A 16,961-nucleotide genomic window follows, 5' to 3' on the forward strand; every position below is an offset into this window, starting at 1 on the left:
TTGAACCTTCATATATCCTGCAAATAGCTGTAAAGTTGTTCAAACAGTTTGAGGGTTTCCAGGTGTTCAAGGATCTGGCCGAGTTTGATGTATCTGATGCCTTTGGGGTACCCAAAGATGAGGGACATTTTTGGTGGCCCGGATTGTCTTCACGAAGGCGACGTTCCTCCGTGTTTCCATGGCACTGGGACATCACTAAAGATGCCCGTTTTGCTTTTACGGTGAGGACATGACTTTCTCCACTTCCCCACAGAATATAAACGTATTGTTTTAAGCTCAGACAGCATAGTAGCTAAGTGGTTACCACTCACAGTAAAGCTGCGGTCACAGTGCACTTTTCACCCCATAGACTTTCCTTCACAGGAACGAGAAACACCTGAAATGCAAGCTTGTGCAACAAGTTTCACAGTTTGCTAGTTGCGAAGTTCAAACTTGGTGAATTCTAACCTGCGAAATCGCTTCATGTGACTGCATGAGACCAAGAGCAGATCAGATGACCTCTCTGTACAGAAATGTAAAATATGGACCAACTGCATGCTTTTTCTAATCATCTTGTTTAATCCCGCCCCTTTTCACAGCACCATACAACAGAATTTTGCAGGCTAAAACTCTTGTGTGACCACGGTACTAAAAATTTGCTGATTTGAGTCCTAGCTGGACCAGAACGTCATTCTGTGTGGAGTTTGCATGTTCTCCCTGTTTTTGAGTTGGTTTCCTCTGGGTGCTCCAATTGCCTTCTACATTCCAAAGACAGGCAGTATAGGTGAATTGAATAAACTGAATTGGCCCTAGTGAATGAGTGTGTATGGATGGTTTCCAGTAAAGGGTTGCAGCTGGAAGGGCATCCTCTGTTGCAACTCTTGATGAATAAAAGGACTGAATAAATGAAATTGACCACAGTGTGTGTATAGAAGAGTGTGGGGGTGTTTCTCAACACTGAGAGTTTTACTCAATGCTGGGTTGCGGTTGGAAAGGCATCTGTTGTTAAAACATATGATTGAGTAGTAGGTGGTGGCTTATTCCTCTTTGAAGACCACCAAATGAAGGGGGAAGCCGAAGTAAAGTGAATGAGTTCAAATTATAATATGCTTGTGTACCCGTGTTGTAGGAGACAGGGCTGGTGGTGATGACAGACATGGTGAGTCTCAATCACAGACAGAGTGGAGGGATGTACACAGACGAGGCCGTACCTGCGTTTCAACCACACACCTCTACCCTGGTGGCAGCTATGCACTCCCGATCTGGGACACGGTACACATGCTCACAGTGTCTGAAATTTTAAGGTTAATTTTACAGGCGATTATGGCTAACTTCAGTAAGGGACTTGTTTCTTATGTCAGTGTGTGTTTTTCAGGGCAGAGAACCGTAGGCGTACATTCTTTCCAGAAACATGGATATGGCATTGCTTTAATGTCAGGTACTAAACTATTTCTATTATTCAATCAAATAGATAAATGATAATAAAAACATAGTAACCACAAACTTTTGAAGGGTAGTGTGTGTTTATATAGAGCAGGGATCACCAACCCTTCTCCTGAAGATTTCAGCTCCAACCCCAATTAAACACACCTTAAATAGATAATGAAAGGTTGCATGATAATTGTAGGCAGGTGTTCTGGAGCAGGGTTGGGACTGAAATCCGTAGGATAGTTGAACCTAAAGGCGGGCCTACACGATGCAAATTCTGATGGCTTAAAGATCATGAAAGATCAAGATCAGAAATCGCATACTTCCATACTATATAGTACGCTCAAAACAGTATGCGAGCCGAGTAGTATGTCCAAATTCATAGAATTCGAAAATCCGTTTCTGAGAAGTAACCGGATGACCTACTACATCCGGAGAGTTTTTGAAGTCTGCATCGTATGGATGCTATGCTATTCTATGATCCCCCACAAGAGAATTCAGGAATTGGAGTGAAACGACACTCATGCGGGTTGGTCACATGATCATGACAAAATGGAAGAAGTAGTATGAGTTCGAGTCCGAGTTCCATCAAAGTCCCTTTAAGGCAAGTCATTTCACTCAGCGGCAATCTTTAAAACACCTCTCGGGCAATATGCTCAAGCATAATATGCGCAAACAACAAATTCTCCAAAACTGCTTGCCAAGCTTACAATTAAATTTCATATTGGGAATCACTAATTAAGTTAAACAACAACTGTGTCTTTAGTTTCATTTGTAAACATCCAAATCACACAAAATCTGCAGAAACTCACGTCTGGTTCGAGCCCCTCCCTCTGAGTATCAACAGTCCTTGGGGATCGATTATTGGCTACTGTACTAGAAGGCAGGCTTTATTCGCCATATGTCGATCGATGATTGGCTCCTGTAATAGTAGGCGGGGCTTCATTCCTCATAATGAACGTTACACTTTTTCCCATTTAAAATGATACAAGTGATATGTCTAATGTATTCTATAGTCATTGGTTCCATTCATACTGCTCACATTCATACTGTATTGAACATACTTTTCTAACAGCCAAGTAGTAGGTTTAAATTCAAATGCAGTCCCTACTGAGTAGTAGTCGGTTTCGGATGCAGCCCATATGTCCGAGCACAGTCATGAATGTTTGCTATAATAACAGGTTCTTTTTCAGCACTGGGAAATAAGGATGCTTGCTCACACAATTGTGTGAATTACAAAACTCAATCCATTGTAAACTGTTCGTTCAACCTAATACACCTCTTAAAATGAAACTGACAGCTCCTGACAGCACTGAGAAACAATGACCATACCAACATCAAGGTTTTCTGCACAACTAATCACAATGGGAAAAAAATTGCATATGACAGCAAAAATCACACTGTGTATGCCCGCCTTAAAGGAGCAGGTTTGCTGATCCTTTATATGGAAAGTACAGAAATAAAATTGTAAATTCTTCTCACCAACAGCAGTCTTAATGGAGAAGCTGAATTACACTTGGACATCCCAGATTCCATCACCACATGGGTGACAGAGGCTATTGGTTTGTCTGCAGAAAAGGGTTTGGGCTTGGCTCGGACTGCAGAACTGCGTACATTTAAGCCCTTCTTCATCGACTTCACTCTGCCATACAGCATTGTTCGTGGTGAACAAACTAAAGTCCCGCTCACAGTATACAACTACTTGCCTACATGTTCAGAGGTTTGTGTGCACAAGATTTCAAAAATTCAAAAGATAACACCATTATAATAAAGAATTGGAGCTAATAAACAACCACCCAAAAAACCCTAGAAACAACCTCTCAGCAACAGATTATCACCACTTTAGCAGAGTGACAGCAGGTTTTACTTTGACAAGCACCTATTACAAAAATTATACACTGCAATTGTTACTGTGGAAAGCAGTTTGCCATTATATCATGTGTGGTATGAAACTTTATTTCATATTTTGAATTGTGGTATGTGCAGAGACTAGATCTGCAGCATTTTTGATGCTAAGCGGTTTAAAGTTGAATCCTTAAGCAAGGGAGACCACGAGTTAGGCAGCATGGAAAATGTGCAATGCACCTCAGAAATTCCCCAGAATCTTTTGAGAACCCTTGGGAGTTCATGCTGTATAAGTTTGATAATGTGGAGAGCATGTGTTTGTGCATATGGAGAAGCTTCATGAATTATTTTTATGCTCGCTCTCTACAGGTCCATGTGAAAGTGTCAGTGCCCAAAGGGATCAAGTTTGTGGGTCACCCAGGGAAGCACCATCTTACCCGGAAAAAGTGTGTGGCACCTGGGGAGGCCACGCCCACTTTTATAGTTCTGCTGTTTTCTGAACTAGTGTCTGCCAACATCACAGGTTAGTGCATTAAATATTAAGGCCCTGTTTACACTAAAACGTTTAAGTTTTGAAACACATAAGTTTTGCTATGGTTATGCCATCCATCCACACTATGCCAGAGTTTTCGAATGTCAAAAACAAAGCTTTTTGAAGAGACCGTTTTCCTTTTAAAACGCTGCTGCTCCATGTGTTTGGTGAAAAACAAACAGTGTGAATGGGGGAAAACGGAGGCAGGGCTGCAGACATTCGCCTATCTGATTGGGGCTTTTCCTCAATATTAAGTACCCTAAACAAAGTTCAGTCTTGTATCCTCTTCTTGTAAGATTAGACTTTACAAGATTGATATGGAAAACAAACTCCCGAGGACTCGTCGGGTGAATCTTCAAAGGAAACAGTGTACTTTAAAACCTCATTCACATCACCCTGGCTACGTTGTTTCACTTTCTTAACAATAAAATTAAAACATGATATAAGTAACTGCCTATTTTCATTTTGATATTAGCAACTTAACAGACACCAAAAATGTTGAGGCGTCATGTAGCTACATATATATGATGGCCATCTTCACTGTATGCATTTAAAACAAAATGGAGCCTATAACATTATTGCTTTCTTTCATTTTCATAAAAAATACGAAACATCTGTTTTACTGTGTATCAGTCTTAATAATCAATAATGTCCATTATAAAAGTATGGGAAAACCAACAACTTTAAAGAAATAGCATACTAAATAAAATTAAAAAACTGAGGTGCATCTTGGGATGTTTTTTTTTTTTAACTATTAAAAGAAATGTACTAAACGCTGAATGCTTATTTAAACACTCTGACCATGTTTTTGGATCAAGATCAAATTCAGTCAGACTTGTCTGGAACTCTATAAATCTTGTGTTTGCTAGATGTTTCACTAGAATCTTGTATTTATTCTCACTGTTGTTTACTGACGTATTTTTATTTGAAGATTTTGCAAGCATTCTTGGGAATTGTTGCCACTTATTTTGACTTTGTCTCAGCCTGCACTTCCTTAGATGAAGTGCCATTTCAGCAAAGTTTCCAAATAAAACCCTTGTCACTGACCTTTATGTATTGACTCATGCAGGACAAAATAAATGTTCTTTTTTGGGCTATCAGACAAGGAAAAGCACATACAGTCTTAGTGGATAGGGGTCTTTTCCATGCATGTCAAAGAAATTTGCAGGTCACTGCTGGCCAGTGGGCCCCCCATGGCTCTGTCCTAGTCCCCCTGGCTCCAAGTCCTTCCTTCTCACTACACACATACAAAAGGGCTTTGCTGGCAAGCAGCCATTCTGCTGCAAAAACATGTGTGCATCCTATTATCCCAAGGCCATCATGATCTCTGAAGACATTACATTGTTTGATAAAAAAGGAGGAACACATGCTGCCAGAAGTCTCCCATCAGAGCACCCACAATGCAAATAAAGCATTTTCAGCATCATTGAGTTGTGATCTTTGTCATCTTCCATATTTGCTTCTATGGCAGCTCGCGCTGTGGCCTACAGTGAGCCAAGTTGCTGCTCTGATGGGCTGCAGTCCAGCAAAGCAAGCAAAGCGGGTGAGGAACAGGAAGACAGAAGCCCTGTGGGCATGGATTATGTGCGCAGGAGTGTGCTGGTAGAGGTGGGAATCTTGAATCTTATCGTCATCATATACAGTCCATCCAGGAAGTAATCATATCGCTTTACTTTTTCCACATTTCTTTATGATACAACCTTATTCCAATATGGATTAAATCAATTTATTTCCTCAAAATTCTACACATAATACCCCATAAAGACAATGTGAAAAAAAACTGAAAGAAAAAAAAAAAAAAAACACAAGTAAATAAGTATCTACAGCCTTTGCCATGTAGCTCAAGTATATTCTGTTACCACTGATCATTCTTGAGATTTTTAAGCAGCTTCACTGGAGTTCACCTGTGGTAAGTTCAGTTGATTGCACATGATTTGAAAAGGCATACACCTGCCTGTATAAGGTCCCAGGGTTGACAGTGCATGCCAAAGCACAAACCAAGCGTGAAGACAAAGGAATTGTCTGTAGACCTCAGAGACAGGATTGTCTCGAGGCACAAGGCTTGGGAAGGTTACAGAAAAAAATTCTGCTGCTCTGAAAGTTTCAATGAACACAGTGGCCTCTATCATCCGTAAGTGGAAGATGTTTGTAACCACCAGGACTCTTCCTAGAGCTGGCTGGCCATCTAAGCTGAGTGATCGGGGGTAAAGCGAGGTGATCAATAACCCGATGATCACTCTGTCTGAGCTCCAACTTTCTTCTGTGAAGAGAGGAGAGCCTTACAGTAGGACAAACATCTGTGTAGCAATCCACTGGCTAGAAGCTACTCCCCACCTGGTATTTGCCAAAAGGCATCTGAAGGACTCTCAGACCATAAGAAACAAAATTCTCTGGTCTGATGAGACTAAAATTAAACTCTTTGGAGTGAATGCCAGGCCTTACTTAAGGAGAAAACTAGGCACCGCTCATCACCAGGCTAATACGATTCCTACAGTGAAGCATGGTGGTGGCAGCATCATGCTGTGGGGATGTTTTTCAGCAGCAATAACTGGAAGAGTAGTCAGCATAAAGGGAAAGATGAATACAGCAATGGACAGAGACATCCTGAATGAAAGCTTGCTTCAGAGTGCTCTCAACCTCAGACTGGGGCAACAGTTCATCTTCCAACAGGAATGACCCAAAGCACACTGCAAACATATCAATGGAGTGGCTTCACAACAACTCGGTAAATGTCTTTGAGTGGCCCAGCCAGAGCCCAGACATAAATCCTATTGAACATCTCTAGAGAGATCTGAAAATGGCTGTACACCGTCACGTCCCATCCAACCTGATAGAGCTTGAGAGGTACTGCATAGAGGAATGGGGAAAAATTCCCAAAGACAGGTGTGCCAAGCTTGTTGCTGCTAAAAGTGCATCAACAAAGTATTGAGCAAAGGCTGTGAATACTTCTGTAGATGTGATTTTTCAGGTTTTTTATTTTTAATAAATTTGCAACAGTTTCAAAAACTCCTTTTCACATTGTCATTATGGGGTATTGTGTGTAGAATGTTGAGGAAATAAACTAATTTAATCCATTTTGAAATAAGGCTGTAACAAAAAACTGTGGAAAAAGTCAAGCGCTATGAATACTTTCCGGATGCACTGGATTTAAATAGGTGTATTAATAAATATAAAATAACCATTCTGACACATTTTGAATGTACATATTGATTTACTGAGCCTTTATGATCTGGCATGCATAATAAAGCTTTTTAATAATAATTATTATTATTGCTTTTTTCATTTTTAAACAGGGTTTTTTGTGTTCTTTTCTGTGTGTAAGCCTTTTCAATGGCAAAGAAAAATGTTCTCATTTTTTAGTAAATTATTGCAGAGTAAACATTCCATTAGTTTGTTTAGTTAGTTTGGGTTGCATGTTTGCTTAAACATCCCTCTCTTCCTGCTTTTCCATAGCCTGAAGGTTTGCCCAGAGAGTACACGTACAGCGTCTTTTTCTGTCCAAATGGTAATCAAGTTTTTTCTCTGTTCTTTATTTTCTACTATGTTCAGACTGACCCAGCCATAATAAATTTCTCCCTTCACATTTTGCAGAACGAATCCACATTTCCACACCCAACAAATACGAGTATCAATATGTGAAGAAGCCAGCCAAAGTCACGCATGTCCAAGTGGCCATCAAAAGTCACAATGATGCCCATATTGCCCTCTCTCCCAGTGCACATGACAGCACTGAAATGGTGGAGATTGTGCTGGGTGGGCGGCAAAACTCGCGCTCCTGGATCTCACGGGGAAAGATGGGAGAGCCTGTAGTTAGCACCCCAACACCGGGAATCCTGTCCTGGGATGAGTTCCGAAGCTTTTGGATCAGCTGGAGAGGAGGGGGAGTGCAGGTAATTTAGACCTTTTGTAAACATTAGGGGATATAGTTTTTGCTACAATATGCTGTAGATGGTAGTTAAGGGTGTGACATGTGAATTTACTCATAGTTATAGGTTGATTTTTATAGCCGGTGTCACTGTTATAGTTGGGGTGGATTATGTTCAGATCTTGTTGGCAGTGATGCTTAAACGCTTAGTTTGTTCAAACATGAAAATGAATCTCCTGTGACCTTCGTTTTTCAGAACACAAATCAGGTTTATTTCTTTTTTTTTGGCTTAGTCCCTTTATTAATCTGTGGTCGCCACAGCGGAATGAACCACCAACTTACCCAGCACATGTTTTACGCAGCAGATGCCCTTCCAGCCGCAACCCAACACTGGGAAACACCCATACACTCTTGCACACACTATTGCACACACCATATACATTATGGCCAGTGTAGTGTATCAAACTCACCTGTGAAACCGCATCTCTTTGGACTGTGGGAAAAACCAGAGAACCCAGAGAAAACCCACGCAAACACGGGGAGAACATGCAAACTCCACACAGAAATGCCAACTGACCCAGCAACCTTTTTGCTGTAAAACGATTGTGCTACCCATTGTGCCACCGTGATTTCATCTAAAAGTAAGTTATTTTAAATCCAAGAGCTCTCTCATCCCCCATTAACAGCAATATTTCAGAAACACTCAAGGCATTTGTGCTGCACTACTGACTACAATTGCAGTACAATGTACTGCCCTGCGTATAGTAAATGTGCACACTGATGTCCTGACTTGGGAGAGAAGATATAGGTAAACCAATTAATATTTTCAGGGCTTACTCCGTAACACTGCTTAAAATAAAGGACCTTATTGTACTAGTTAATATGATTGCAATAATATGATTTATGAGTTATCTTGCTTTCTCTAGAACAGAAATATTTACATTTAAATCTGAAGCTACTGCTTCCTTTCAAATAGTAGTGATGTGCGATACCACTAGTTTCCCATCCGATCCGATACCAAGTAAAAATAAAAGAGAGTATCGGCGATACCGATCTGAATCCGATACTTTGTCCAAAAATTACTGTTTGAAAAATAAAGTAAAGTAGTGTACTTAAAAGTGTCACTTTATACTGAATACGAGACATAATACGGGTTATTCTTGTTTATTGATGAAGAATTATCATACAAAAAAGAGCCAACTTACGTATTTATTGACAGCATCTGAGCACGTATATCTTAAAATGCCTGCCTGAACATCTTAACATAAAACAATAAACATTCACTCCTTTTAGTTTAGTGACATGTTAATCTGGTCCTCTTAAGGATTTTGAACCTTTTTCTTTTGTTTTATCATTGTCACAAAAACCCAAGCCCCCAAAATACAGCCACATCGCCACATTTTCTCCCTCTGTACCTGGATAGTGCCTCTCTTTTCCTCCTCTTCTGACCGCCTAGTCATGACGTAGTCATATTCTGTCTTAAGATTCATTTGTAGGTGTTTGATTAGGTTTGTGGTTTTACCACAGAACCTAACTGTTTTGTTACACGTGTCGAAAACCGCATTATTTGAGTTTATGGAAGTGAAGTAGCACCACGCAAAATATCACCCAAGTAGTCCCGCCTAAGTTGGCATTATTAAGATAAACTAGAGTAATTGTGGTTAGTTTCCTTAGTTAGGCTACATATTTGCTCCAAATTACTGAAATATCGATATTTTGATAATTTGATCGATTCTAAAACATACAAAGCTGGTATTGAAGATATAAATATTTTAGTATAGATCCGCACATCACTATCAAATAGCAGGAACAGCATTTTATTTTACTTTTGATAGTGACCTATTTTCATTAAAGCATAGTGAGTCATGTTCCATTTTAGATTGTCATATTTAAAGTACATTATAGAATATTTAATGACAAATTATTGTCAATAAGGAGCCAGTCTGTTTATGGGAGATTCCAAACTCAGTCTATGTAGGCTTAAGGTGATGTGGGTAGCTTTTGCCAAGACTTGGCAATTGTTTTTATGAGCCTCCTGTGCTTGTTAAATGCAGCATTCATCAAACTGCTTTTTAAGTAGAACTTAATTGGTTTCCATGTTGTTACTATTAAATTAAAGTGTACTCATGCTTGTTTGGGTTCTTCTGGATGAGCACATACATTTCTCCATCATGTCATGCACAAATCAGTTCATCACTTTGAAAGGGTCTTTCAAAAAAGTCAAATCTTGGCTTTGATTTTCACAGGCTGCACACACAAACACAAAACACCAGTGCTTCTCTGTTTGTATTCTGTGTTTAGCTGGTCTCCCAGTACTCAAAGCACCCATAACCTCCCTCACAAAAAAAGATTGACAACCAACAAGATTGTTTTTTTTCATTGTGACAGGTGGGACATGGCCTAGAGCCATCCAGTGAGACCACGATTCTGCAATTGGCCGGACCACTTACTAGTCAGGTGCGTCATATCGGTTTCTCCACTGGTTGGGGTTCCATAGGTGAGTTCAGGATCTGGCGCAAAGAAGATGCTGATGAGAACCACAATGAGGCCTTCACTCTGGGAGTCCCACACAATGTGGTGCCAGGCTCAGAGAGAGCCACCGCTGCCATGATTGGTGAGGATAAATCCATTGTGTTGTCTGACAGAATGTTGTAGCACTTCACAAGTTGATTATCTTCTGTGTCTCAGGTGATGTTATGGGGCCCACCCTCAATAACCTTGACAAGCTTCTAAGACTCCCCTTTGGTTGTGGGGAGCAGAACATGATCCACTTTGCTCCCAATGTCTTTGTGCTGAAGTACCTTCAGAAAACCCATCAGCTTAGCCTAGAGGTGGAGGCAGAGGCTACAGACTACCTACTTCAAGGTACAAGACAGAACATGTCATTGACTTTAAATGTGTCTTCTTGATTAATAATCTTCTGAGGAATTATTTTAAAGTGGTGTGAACGCAGTGCAAACAATGCCTTTGGGTCTTCCAATGTACCTGGCAGGTTATCAGAGGCAACTGACATACAAGAGGCAGGATGGTTCCTACAGTGCCTTTGGGGAAAGAGATTCCTCCGGAAGCATGTGGTAAGCTTCTAATGTGTGAAGTCTGTACACGCTATGTCTGCTTAGAGGTTAGCTTTAATTACAATAGTGTAAGCCATATTTTTGGTTCAAGTATGTCCTTTGTTTAACCCCCATCTCCAGTCAGAGAAAGGTGAGCTTTATAAACAGTCCCTATAAGATATTTTTATTTTCAAAAACATCATCATATATCGACACACCAATTTACTCTGATTTATTATAAGCTAGTGCTCAGGTTGTATATATGCTCAAGTTGTAAATGTGCTGAACACAAAAATTGAAGTGATTCATTTAAGCATGGTTGCCTGACTTTTAATAGAGCAGTGGATTGTTAAATGTCAAACTGACTGTACCCTTGAGCCTTATTAACAAACTACTAATAAGCTCCTTGACTCCAGTCACCGGAGTACAGATTTATTGGTTGTTTTGGGGATTTCTTCCCGTGGTCCAGAACAGACATCATTAAGTATGCCCTCTGTGAGGTCAACAGCCCCTACCCCCCACTACATTGCCCGCCATGCTATTGGACACAGGAGCCCAAGTTACCGAAAAATTAAGGTAGCCTTGGCTAAATGGAGTCTCAAAAATTAGGACACATATATGATGCCTGTCACCCCTAACTCCTGTATAAACTTGCACAGCTACTGATTTTAATTGGACAACTAGTCATCCAGAAAATTATTTTACTAGTCAGAAGGGTAATGTTTGTCTTATGTAAATTACTCAGAATACACCCTTTACCTTATGCCATGATGTTCCTGGCAACATTGATGCTTCATTGACACATGAGTGGAGAAAATACTTGAATGATAAATTGATGAAAGTTAAAAATGGATCTGTAAACTTTGGGCCCCACTGAGAATACTACATGAAGCAGCGTACTTAGTGGGGACTTCCATTTTAAAGCTGGTGGGACATTGCCAGTAAGGATGTCAAAAATTGTATATTTGTCGGAGAATGTTAATAAGTCCAAAACAACTCTACTTTGTTTCTGGTCTAGTTTCAGTTATTAGCACAGATCATTTATTGCCAGGCGAACAGCAGCTCCAGAGTTGAGCTAATATGTCCCAGCTTGGGCTGAATGATAAGACAGGAAATTGTGGTTCCTAATGAAAAGATTGGCTATAATGGTGCAGCAAGTATTTAATGTTCCCATCAGCACCTTGGTGCCTGAGTAATGCCAAGGCTTTCAAATCTAATCTGCTTCAGTGGAAAGAGCAGCTAACGTCCTGGAACACAGTGGAAACTTTTATTTGTAAATGCCTGGAAGGAAGGTGCAGCTTTAGCAGACTTTTGTAATCTGCGAGGATGTTTTCAAAAGCGGAGATGTTTAGGCTTTCACCCAGAACTGGCAACCCATCTTCTGGCATCACTCACTGGCATCAGCATGTCTGGATCCAATGTGAGCCACATGCGGCAGTAATCTACCCTGCATCCCTCAGTAACCCCCAGCAATCTTCCAAACTCCTGTTAGGTTGCTGCAAAATTTAAGGAGATAAAATAGTAGTTCTCCTAAAAATGTTTTTTTTCAAATAAATTCTAAAGGAAGACTTATAAATAAGTATACTGGCTACTCTTTTCGATATACTGAGAGTGATATGCTGATAGGGTCAACAGTTATTGCTATTAGAGAGGAAGGAGCCCAGTTTAATGCAATCCAAGTAAATTTCTGATGTCAACAATTTCTGGTGCCTTAAAACCACATGCAAACTGATATACTTAAGGTTAGTTTTAGTTTGTTTTTGCATGCTTGGAGTGGTTCACCACAGATGTTTCAGGATCATTTAGGAACCCTATTTGCCTTGAGAATCCTGGCAGAGATTTCCAAGCATTCCACAGCATTAGGTAAGGCGACTTCTTACAAGTGATATATTGTAAGAAATGCACCTTGCAAACTTCTTACTTAATGTCTAAATGCAAGCACAACTAGTAGAACCATGTGGTGTACCCTTCACTTCGTTTCCTCTTTATGTCATTCAAACATTTTCTAGAAACTTTACTCTTGGGTCAGGCAGTTAAAGTGTTGACAGTATTACCTAACAATACAACAATTCTTGCAGGCTTAATGCTCCAATCTTATGGCATCTCTTGAGGAATATAACATTCAAGGCTAGGCCTGCAAGGACTCTCTGGTTTTGGTGTTTGTTTTGACATCCATACAACTTGTGTCGCTGAAAAACTCCCTTATAGTTTATTTATTGGCCTTTATTTTAAGTCACTTGTATCATCATCTGGCCGCTTTCAGGAATGCCGTCATGACATGCCATGTTGCAGTTAAAACAAATCAGCACATGGTTTGCATGTTTGTAGAGCACTGGTTCAGTTGACTCACAGAGGTGAAAACATTTACAAGGCAAAGTCACTCAGCATTTCCATTAGCTGTTTCTAAAATCTGTCAAGGTTCACCCTTGCTGTGATGTTTCAGTTTATCTATGCAGTTCCATACTTTGAATACTCTTGCATGCAGGAACATACATGATTTCACATTCTCCAAGAAAATCTCCTTTGTTCGCCATATGTTTCTACATTGACTTGCAGAGCAAAAGTTTCAGTTTGTTTGACCGTGTCAATTGCTATATCTTCTGAAAAACATTTCAAGATTCTTTTCAAATTGCCTACAATCTACTCAAGTGGTCAGTGTTGATACATGTCACCTCTTGGACTTCTAGGTTGACAGCATTCGTACTGAAATCATTTGCCCAGTCACGGGGTTTCATCTTTATTGATCCAGAGGAACTGCATGCTGCCAAATCCTGGCTGATATCCAATCAAAAGGATGAAGGATCATTCCCAGCAATGGGCCGAATACTCAACAAAGACCTTCAGGTACAGTACATAAATGGATTATCTTTCTAGATCTTATGCAGTATATCTAAGATATACTGCATGACTGACCTAGGAATTCTATATGTTAGCAGTTTATCCAAGACACGAAAGGAATAGCTTAGTCAAAGAAATGTTTACGCTTGTTTCAAATGCTTCCTATAAATCATGAAAGAACCATTTCAAAAACAGTTCAGAACATCGCTTATTTAAGCCAAGAGCTTTTGAGGTTTACAAGCTCTCATCAAACTGAGGAAGCTGGGATAGAGGTGTTATTTGTCATCACTCTGGTGAAGGTTGCTCTGTCCAATTCCTTTTAAGGGTGGGATTCATGGAAAGATCTCCTTGACTGCGTATGTGGTGGTGGCTCTTATGGAAACTGGAATTACAACAGAGGTGAGAGATCTCCCACATTTTTTTCATGCTGTGTCCCATTAAACTGCCTCTCAGTGAGGTCTCATAGACAACTTTTTTTCGTGCAAATTTCCGGGATCTGTGTTGAGAGGGTATTGCTGCTTCTTAAGATGATGGATGTCCTGGCAGGGAATCAACAGTATTTCTTTCAGCTTTGTGATAGGTAATCTAATATGGAAGCTTGCTGTCTAATTGTAAAGATTTACGATAAGAACATGCAGAGACAATGGAATTCTTTAGAAATTTTCTCTCTGCATACATTCCTTTCTTCAAAATTAAACAAGATCTGACAATTCCATTAAAATGCTGTAGATATATTAAGGTTGTAAAAGTTTATGTTAGCATGCAAGTTTAAGTTTTATTCAAACTGACCTTACCTGATGAGATCGGCAGGATGAAATTAATAGTATAATTGTTTGACAGCTCTGATTTGAATCGCTTCAGTCATTTGTACAATCTAATGTCTCATTACCAATAAAGTTCTCCCTTAAGTTAGCCTGGTTGGTTTTTCCCGCCTGCTCTCTGATGTGTCACTTTGGTATTGTGCAGCATCGTAGCCTTCGAACTACAGATAAAATGAGACATTTCAAAGATCTGTTTCTCTCAAATCAACTTGATGAAAAGAATACCGGGAAGATTAGCGTGCATGGCTGCTCAGGGCTAACGTCCAGGTTCCATGAGAAAAAGGACATATGGTACAGATAAAAGTCAGTCCCCTGATGCTCAACAGATGAAAGATCATTAGCACATAAGTTGTATGTTTCTTAGGGAGAAAAAGCTGAAGGATTGGAATGATTTGTACTGAGGGTATTTGTAAGTTCAGCTTAAGAAACACCTGTTAAATATGCCAAATCTTAAGGTCATTTCATACACCTTTACAAGTATGCTAAGACCTTTCTTCTCTGCTTATGGGTTATTCTAAATGGTGCTTTTATTCAGGAGGAAAATGTTGCTGTGGCTAAAGCGAAGGCATTTTTGGAGAGCAACACTTACTCTGCTGACGACCCATATACAACCGCTCTATCAGCATATGCACTCACTTTACTTCGCAGTCCTTATGCTCCATTGGCTTTACGAAGACTTAATCACATGGCCATTACTCAAGGTACTTCAACAACTTTTATCAAAAGATAGTAGATGGTTAAGCTTAGCATGCTGTTGACTAAATATTCTCGCATCCTTTCAGATGGTTTCACTCATTGGAGTCTTACTGGCAGGACAGAAACTGATGAGGACACGTTCATGGGATTTAGCGATGGCCTCTCCCAGTCAGGTATCTGTCAATCAATCGGTCAGTTGATTACCCAGTGGTCCCCAACCTTTTTATCACTGAAGACCAATTAACACTTGATGATTTTATCGAGGAGGGCAGGGGGGGGGGGTGGAGTGGGGGTAGTTTGCTAGGTGACCATTAACCATTTTCTCATGACAAGCTGACAAAACATTGCTGTCACTCTGATACAAGTTTCATTTATGGAGAAAATTACAAAGCACTGCAGTATTTGGGTGTGTATATTCCATACAAGCTGAAGCTGATTGGTCAGTTTTTGACACGTGATTTGTAGTGCACTCCCGGTATTCATTCAACTGTGTGCGTTTGGAAGGTGCGAGCCACTCCATTAGAAATAACGAACCTGCGTGAACTCTACAAAGACGCGATATACGAACGACCCCTAAAAGGGGTCATCATTTGCAATCTCCAGCAGATGATCTTGCACAGACATGGTGGATTTGCCTGATTTGTTGACAAATGGGTAGCAGATCCATTCCTTGGCAGTTTGTGGGTCCTTCATTGGGCTTTTTCCCCTAAGCAAAGAAACTTTCCAAAGACGTCTGTTTCTTACTCGTTTGCTGGCTGTGGGTAAAATTTGGGTGCTCAAGTGACCAATTTAACGAGAGAATATGGTATTTTTTTTAAATAAAAGACTTTTCAAAACAAAAAGATCATTCAGACTCAGATAATAAATAAAACTGAAATAATTAATGATTTCTTGTGAGACCAATTGATCCATGGACCAATACCTATCTGCGGCCCAGGGGCTGAGGACCACTGGATTATCCAACAGTAATTAAGATAGTAATCTATGTTCTGCTTTATTAGTTGTGTCAGCCGAAGTTGAGATGACAGCTTATGGTCTACTCACCTACACACTTCTGGGTGATGTGGCTTCAGCTCTTCCTGTAGTTAAATGGTTGTCACAACAAAGGAACGCCCTGGGTGGTTTTTCCTCAACACAGGTAAGAAAAACAAATATTTTGTTTTTCAGCCCTTGGTTTTCTAGATTTTTGAAGTGTGTGTAGAACGAATTTTATGCAGATGTTTTGTTTGTCTACATATAATCAACTGCATTTGCTAAAATGTGCAACATTTCACAATGCAATGAATTCCTTACAGCTTGTACAATTTTTCCATTATCCATCAAACGCTTACAGTTGAACACGAATCAACTATGTTCAAGGGGTATCACGATACTGGAATTCGATACCAATTGGTACTGTAATTTTAAAAACGTCCATTTACCACAAGCATTTAAGAGCTGAGGAGCACGTTCTTAAACAGCGCTGATTTGCCATTGTGTTCACATGCTCAACAGAAAAGACCGTGATTGGCCGTGAAGGTCATCAGTTCACTGAATCACTGCTGTTTACTGATTGTAACCACAGATACAAGGACACTGGAGCGTTTCAAAGTCAAGTCAATCAGCTGGTTTGTCTATAGGCTGACACACGAGCCACCCGCTAATGAATCATGGCTTTAAAACGTGCTCCACAGTGCTTAAATGTTCATTTTTAAAATGTCAGTACCAATTGGTATTGAATTCCAGTATCGTGACATCCCAGCCATGTTCAATAGCTTGTTATTGATGTACTTTTTAAGCTAACTGCCAAAAGACTATAACTGCAAAAAAAAAAAAAAAAAACTATCATTTGATTTCTTTTCGGAACTCAGCCGCGTGCGTGTCAAACTTTTGTTGAATTCCGGCTTCCAAAGATTTGATCACTG

The 16,961-nt window shown here is 40.0% G+C and overlaps 1 protein-coding gene across 5 annotated transcripts in view; it reads left to right on the top strand.

The window, feature by feature from the left end:
- Positions 1-16,961, top strand: part of cpamd8 (C3 and PZP like alpha-2-macroglobulin domain containing 8) — a 57,972-nt gene that overhangs the window by 18,195 nt on the left and 22,816 nt on the right. For all 5 annotated transcript variants that reach the window (XR_012398166.1, XR_012398167.1, XM_073937800.1 and 2 more), the window contains 16 exons: positions 63-221; positions 1,109-1,251; positions 1,355-1,417; positions 2,896-3,127; positions 3,622-3,775; positions 5,256-5,392; positions 7,238-7,289; positions 7,376-7,674; positions 10,038-10,263; positions 10,338-10,514; positions 10,642-10,723; positions 13,390-13,546; positions 13,865-13,939; positions 14,897-15,062; positions 15,144-15,230; positions 16,059-16,195. Coding sequence is in view for 3 of the 5 variants with exons in the window: in XM_073937800.1 (XP_073793901.1) it covers positions 63-221; positions 1,109-1,251; positions 1,355-1,417; positions 2,896-3,127; positions 3,622-3,775; positions 5,256-5,392; positions 7,238-7,289; positions 7,376-7,674; positions 10,038-10,263; positions 10,338-10,514; positions 10,642-10,723; positions 13,390-13,546; positions 13,865-13,939; positions 14,897-15,062; positions 15,144-15,230; positions 16,059-16,195 (2,346 nt within the window). In the remaining 2 variants the exon portion in view is untranslated. The remainder of the gene's footprint in view (positions 1-62; positions 222-1,108; positions 1,252-1,354; positions 1,418-2,895; positions 3,128-3,621; positions 3,776-5,255; positions 5,393-7,237; positions 7,290-7,375; positions 7,675-10,037; positions 10,264-10,337; positions 10,515-10,641; positions 10,724-13,389; positions 13,547-13,864; positions 13,940-14,896; positions 15,063-15,143; positions 15,231-16,058; positions 16,196-16,961) is intronic.

This window comes from Danio rerio, chromosome 22 (genome assembly GCF_049306965.1).
Source record: "Danio rerio strain Tuebingen ecotype United States chromosome 22, GRCz12tu, whole genome shotgun sequence".
In the NCBI taxonomy this organism is placed as follows: domain Eukaryota; kingdom Metazoa; phylum Chordata; class Actinopteri; order Cypriniformes; family Danionidae; genus Danio; species Danio rerio.